The following is a 6,422-nucleotide window of genomic DNA, read 5'->3' on the forward strand; positions in this document are numbered from 1 at the left end:
GGTGACAGCAAGTTGCCCACCTCATATAGCGCACTCGCAAGTGGTGGCATCGGTGTCCTGATGCCGTTAGCCGGGGAGGGGCTTTGTCAATAGTTTCTGCACAGCTCAGTCAATTTGCCCAATTGCAAAAGCTCGTTCATGATTTTTGATCTAAATTACCAGTCTCGATGACCAGGAGGTGCCTTGCCTTGCTTAATTGATTGGGATAGGTGACGCTGACATTCATTGATACTGTTTTTCGGGCTCGGGCCGGCCTCAGTAATGAGTGATGGTGCAACCAAGTAGCTGTTTCCAGGAAGCTGGCACGCCTCATCCTGGTTTCCCAAAAGCACCGCCATTTATGCACACGTTCTCATCTTGCATAATCTCGGAGCGCTCTGTATCTTTTCGTCGAGGAACAAAAGAAATTTTTCTTCGACAGATAACGGTACTGACGAAAATTGGTAACACCCTATGCGTTTGTGAGGCGGGACGTTCTCCGAAACATTGACGGGAGTACAGACAGTGGGATAGAAAGGCTACAGCTTCAATTTTCTAGAGTTTGAGTATCAGTGGCTGAGCATTGATGGGCAAAATAGCATATCGATGGCCTTTAGAAGTCAGGCAGCAGCGTAAGATGGCATTCGTGCGCAACAGCCGACCCGACAATGAGCCATTCCTTTCAAATTCAAATTTCTTTTGACTGAGTGGTGACAGGCTTCCACGGAAGCTGTCCCGTTTTGCTCAGTGTAGCCTGATGATTGCTATACTGTTATCAGATTGCTAGCTGACCTCGGCGAACTGTCATTATTGCCTCACGAGCAATACTTTGGTCGTCTGCAAAGCTCAGGATCGATTCAACCTCGTCAAAACCGGCCCAGATCGTGTCGAAATCCTCATGTCCCTCCTGAGTGCCTTCATCTCGAACGGCTGTGCTATCTGCGCTAGCAACATACCAGAATATGATCTTCAGAATTCCTTCATTGCCTCGCTGAGTGACTGCGATGGGCTCGGTGACGGCTCTGGAGTTGTTGTCGCTCCCCATGGACGAGGGCAGGGTAGCCATGGTCTCGATCTCGACAGGCAAAAGTTGAACGGGTATCCCAGTTTCCTCGTATGTTTCTCGCGTCGCAGTCTTCTCAAGGGTCTCGCCCAGGTCTTTGCGTCCCTTGGGGAGAAAATATTCGTCGGTCTTCCGCCAGCGGATGAGCAACACCTTCGCTCTGGCGACATCTACCGAGACAGTGCCGCAACTGATCGCGAATTCATTCGCAAAGCAGAGAGCTCGAGATAGTTCTGCAACCATGATTCGAGAAGCAGCTTCTTGCGAGGTGTGTTCTTTGTTCTGAGGACACGAATCTCTACGAATGTCGCTGGTTGACGTGGCTGACCAACGGGCGGCGTCGGAGTGGGTGGAACAATTTCATAAATGTTTCCCGATTCGTTCGGATTCTTGACATCCTATTTTGATTACATCATTCTCTCGTGTCTTTCACTCTGCGTTCATTGTAGACCATTTGCCCTATTCCGGTGGTTGATTCGAAACAAGATGAGCGTCCTCACGGCATGACTTCCTGCACACGTGGGCTTTCATTCAGAGACGATGTCCAGCACCGAGGAGTCTGAGTACTGTTGTCAAAATTCAACTTGGCATTCATAACAATCACAGCGAAGAAGCTCAGCCACTCATCAGGGCGACACTGCAAATCGCTGTAGATCATCATACATTTAAACGGTTCATGTAAGAAATGAGGCATCACCCGCTGCCCCACCTGCCGGATCTGATCTTCAGGACGTCGTCTGTCGAAGCTCCGGCAAGCTCAAGCTTCCTGATTCCCCACTCGAAACGACCACTGTTTTCCGACAACGTTCTGCTCGCCAACCCCGGCAACAGTGCATCGCAACGACGCTGATTGAGGACCTCAGCACGATAAGGGATTAAAAGTCGAGTCCGGTTACAAAGCAGTGACCAAAGCACACCCGGCCGCGCTTGAGCTAAGCCACTTCTTCCTCCACCATCGCGCCAGCTTTCCAAGTGGCCCCGATGCCCAAAGCCCCCGCCATGGACCCCGCGATACCCTCGGGCAGCGCTGTCGTGCCGCCTCTTCGTTCAGACGAGCCTCCGAGTCCAGAATCCGAAGACGCCCTCATGATGCAAGCCATGGGCTTCGCTGCCTTCGGTGGCGACGGCAGTCACCCTTCCAAGCGCCGCCGCTACAACCCTCGGACAGACAATGCCGTCGTTGGCGTTCCCGATTTTGATGCTCCGACCGGCGCAAACGCCACGGCCGTCGCAGAGCGACAACAAGACGGGCTAAACGAAGACGAGATTGGCCTTGACGAAGACGACGATGAAGGGGCGCCGCTGGACCTGGGTGATGCACCTGCCCTCGCGGGAGCGCAGGCACAAATCGAGGAGATGCTGGCACAGGAGGGCGGCAGTCACGCGACGTTACCAAGTCGACCAAATCCGGCGTGGGGCTTACCGGGTGGCCGAGGTGGACGGGGGCAAGGCAGGCGGGGAGGGCATCAGCAACAGGAAGACCGGGCAGAACCGGCAAACCCATGGTGGGATGGATACTACGACGCCTGGTCAAACGAGAACCCGTGGAAAGCCCTGGAGGAGAAGGCCGGGCTCGCCTCAAAGGGAACGTGGATCGCGAGAGGTGTCAAGAACGTCACAGTCTGAGCCAACTTCATCGATACACAGGAGGACGAAACAGCGCCGGGGGAAAGCAAACGTGCCACAGATCTTCTCAGAGCACGCAGAAACTCTTCCCAACCTCACGATATCACGTGATCGACAAAGACGTGCTATCAATATTCAGCCTCTTGACAAGCGCCAAGCTCATCACATGACACCAACCGTCTTCCAGACGTCCAAGGAAACCATGAACAGTACCAGCTGCACCAGGGCACGATCTGCGAGACAAGATCTGATGTTACCACGGGAAAGCGCAGATGGAGACACAACATGTCACAGTCCAGCCAACAGCAAGCAGCCCAGGGAAGGGACTTGCCTCAACCGAAACAGAAAACAACGCCGAACTTGATTACTGATACGTCTGAGGAAACACGATGAGAACCGCCCATGCAGTCCCCAGTCCACCCTAACGTCCAGTTGATACGATAACCCCTCATGCGACGGTTAGGAGACCACTACTGTTCCCTGTCCGCGGACACATCATGCAGGCCCTGACCGTCACGACATAACTCATACCCTGGAGGAGCACTATCATACCCCGACGGCCGCCCAATGGAGTCAAGTCGTCAGAGATGTACCGTGTCTCTGCCCACTGCCTCTTCCCCCCTCGACTTAGTCACTCTGTCGTCTGGTCCTGTCATCCCAGGTTCGGGGACTCACCCGCTCTCGCTGACCCACCACCATACATGGAGGGAGGCGTCTTTTTAGCAGACTGATCCGTCAATATCATCCTTCATCCAATCATAATTCATAACCGCGTTCCGACGAAAACAGAGCCAGCCCTCCGCTCGGAAGATGCACACGCCCATCCAGCCCGCTTCAGCCCGGTCACTACATGATGACCCCCTCCCTTCTACGATACCCACCCCCCCTCCCAACTCCGTGCCGCCTTTTCTCTCCCCTGCGCAAGTCAGGGGCTCTGCAGCACCTGTTCTCTCCCCTCCAATTCGTGTGTGGGGAGGCCCAGCTAGCCGCTGCCACGCCCCCCAACAGGGCTGGCGAGGGAAACAAGGAGGGGTTGAGCCGTAAAAGCAGCGTGAGTTCGGGCGGCTATGCAGGTTGCGGACGCGGTCCGCTGCGCGTCATCTCACACATGCACACCCGCACCGACAGGCTCACACACACACACACCACAGACCCCTTCGAACCCGGTTTTCCTGTCAACGTCGTCCCGCTCTGCTGGGAACGTCGACTGCCGTGACTGTCTTGGCTTGCTTTTTGAACCGTTGAACTCCCGCCCCCGCCTCCCTCCAGCCGAGTAAGGGGGGCGTGCTGTAAGGAAATGACCGCAAGCGCGATGTGTCAAAATAAGTCGCAGAAATCAGGAACCAAGTGTGGCATCCCCACTCGAGGTTCCTGCAAAAAGGGTCGCAGATCGCTTGCTTTCGCGAATGGCATGTAACATTCGACAAGGGTAGTAGAAAGAAGGAATAACACGCTAGAAAATCAGGGATCCGAGTTGCTGGGAATGCGGCTCTGCCGCGGGGTTCGACATCAGTCGACCCCAGGATCCGTGCCTGCTCGCCGTGAACGCTCGGACCAGAATGGAGGAGTCTAGTAAGCGTCGGGCGAAGGATACCTCGCGCGCGCCTTGCTGTACTCCTTGGTGTGCTTTCGTGATGCCTTGGACTTAAGAGACCTGAAGAATTGCAAATGTCAGTCGGAATTGCTCGGTCTACCAAAATCCATCGTGCCAATCCAATCGTCGGATCTCCAGATCTGACGCCGATCTGAATTTTCCCAAAGATCGGTTCGGGACGTTGGAGAAAAAGGGGCAGGCAACGTACGAAACTTTCTTCTGCGTCCACTCAAGGTCGTTGCGCACGTCCTGGGCGTCGCGGTAGCCCTCGTTGAAGCGCTCACGCGTCTTTGCCAGGCGAGCCTGCGCCTTGGCCTGCAGGTCGAGGAGCTCGCGGTGCTTTGCATTGAGCTTTCCAGATCTGGTTCGCGTCAGATTTAAATCCTTTTGACATTTTAGACGTCTTGAGAGGAGATGAGGGGTAAAAGCTCACGTCTGTGCCTGGATGGCAATGTTGCGGTCAAGAGGAATCGGGTCAAAGGACTGCGCGAAGCGATCCTGCATGTACTCGTTGAAGTCGACGCCCGAGGCAGAGTGAACGGTGTCAAAGTCGCCGCTGTTGCTGCCGGCGTAGCTCGAGTTGGCGACAGAGTAGCCACTGGGCTGGCTGTAGGAGTGACCGGTGCCAGAGCTGACGGACTCGTCGGCTTCAGGGGGCGAGACGGAGTAGGTGTTGTGGTAGTCGTAGTCCTGGCCCTTGGAGGAGATGGGCATGGGGATGGAGTAGGAGTAGGAGTGGGTGTAGTGTGTCGACATGGTGTGTGGTGGGTTGTGGGGGTGTTTGGTATGGGGTAATGGCAAGGTATGGTCTTGGACTGGTGGGTGCTAGGTTGTGAACGAGGTATTGGTGAGAGAAGTTGGGTATGATATTGGAAGTTGAGAAGGTAATGTTTTACGAGTATGGCTTGAGTAGGATGTCCTGAGAAGGTGATAAGGAAGGAAGAAGGAAGAGGTCATTCAAACCACCTCAAGTTCTCGCCTTTTATAGTTTTTCAGGGCCCCTTCCTCGGCCATGCTTTCGAGTCCTGAGGATAACTCGTCATGCTCGATTCGTCTAAGCACTTTACCCATCCTCTCCCGACACTGACCCCGCTCGAGAGAGCCCGCCATGGTGTGATGGCTTGTACCAACGACCGGACAACGGGCGCGAGGGAAAGGCCGGCGACGGGCGAAGCGCCGTAGATGGTTGGCTTCGGGAGATGCCAGTGACCTTGGACGTATGTGGGCAAGAGAGGGGTTGAAAGCGGGATCCCTGCCCTTAGTGGTATTTCTTCCTTAGTCGACATGCCTGGAGGGGGCGTGGAGGTCCAAACGGAAGTGCAGAAGAAACACCATGAAGGGATCGTGATGGAGGGGTGACTGGTGGGGCAGCCAACGACGACGGGGGGAGGGGCAACAGACACGGGCTAAAGCATGGGCAGGGGGTGGGACAGAACTGGATGGCTCGGGTGGGAGACTGGCTCTTCTCTCTCCCCCTTTGCGCGGGATATCACGAGCAAGAGGTTCTGCATATGCCGAGAGGCGAATGTCATGGTTGGCATTGGCCGAGGAGGTCCACGATGGAGTGGAGGTGTGGTCCAGGAGGGGCAGGAGATCTGTCTGGACCGGTTCATCACATTGCGAAAGACACAAACGAGGGGGGCCGAGCAGACAGATACACACGGAAGACGGGTAGGGGTCAGAAAAGACTCGGTCTAAAGCAAAGGAAGGTAAAGTGTGAAAGTGGGCTGGCCTGGCCTTGTGAAAAGCGGCAAGGGTGACGATGGGAGGTTGATACTGACAAGGTGCGTCGTTGGGAAAAGTGAGGTAAGGGAAGAGGTAAGGTAGGGTAGGGTGCCTGTAAGACAGCGCCGCACGGCATGATACCACAGCAAAGCATGGCACGGCATGGCATAGCATAGCATGGCATAGCATGGCATGGCATGACATGACACGACAAGGGGCTCTGTGGACGAAGGGAACGGGCCCCGGAGTGAGCGTATAAGTGGCTTCGCTCTGGAGCGAGACGTTTGTGCTCCAGGCCGAGCCAAGGCAAAGCTAGGAAAGGTTCGCGAAGTGGTTGAGAGCGAGTGGCGTCAGAACAGGCGTGGTGGGTGGGCGGATGAGCAAGAGCAAGAGAAAGAGACAGTTGAACAAGGTACCCGGAGATGACATCCGTCT

The 6,422-nt window shown here is 55.2% G+C and overlaps 3 protein-coding genes across 3 annotated transcripts; 1 reads left to right on the forward strand and 2 right to left on the reverse strand.

Moving 5' to 3' along the window:
* Positions 1-754: 754 nt before the first annotated feature.
* Positions 755-1,045, reverse strand: VDBG_05426 (conserved hypothetical protein; the record flags this gene model as incomplete). Its single annotated transcript, XM_003004267.1, has 1 exon — positions 755-1,045. The coding sequence occupies one exon, from the start codon at positions 1,043-1,045 to the stop codon at positions 755-757; it is 291 nt and encodes a 96-aa protein (XP_003004313.1).
* Positions 1,046-2,041: 996 nt separating this feature from the next.
* On the forward strand, positions 2,042-2,668 carry VDBG_05427 (predicted protein; the record flags this gene model as incomplete). The annotated part of the gene is made up of 1 exon (XM_003004268.1): positions 2,042-2,668. One exon carries the CDS (start codon positions 2,042-2,044, stop codon positions 2,666-2,668), a length of 627 nt encoding a protein of 208 aa, XP_003004314.1.
* A 1,569-nt stretch (positions 2,669-4,237) lies between these two features.
* Positions 4,238-5,423, reverse strand: VDBG_05428 (conserved hypothetical protein; the record flags this gene model as incomplete). Its single annotated transcript, XM_003004269.1, has 3 exons — positions 4,238-4,322; positions 4,471-4,623; positions 4,696-5,423. The coding sequence occupies 3 exons, from the start codon at positions 5,016-5,018 to the stop codon at positions 4,238-4,240; spliced, it is 561 nt and encodes a 186-aa protein (XP_003004315.1).
* Positions 5,424-6,422: the final 999 nt, after the last annotated feature.

The sequence above is a fragment of the Verticillium alfalfae genome, genomic scaffold (assembly GCF_000150825.1).
Source record: "Verticillium alfalfae VaMs.102 supercont1.6 genomic scaffold, whole genome shotgun sequence".
NCBI classification, from domain to species: domain Eukaryota; kingdom Fungi; phylum Ascomycota; class Sordariomycetes; order Glomerellales; family Plectosphaerellaceae; genus Verticillium; species Verticillium alfalfae.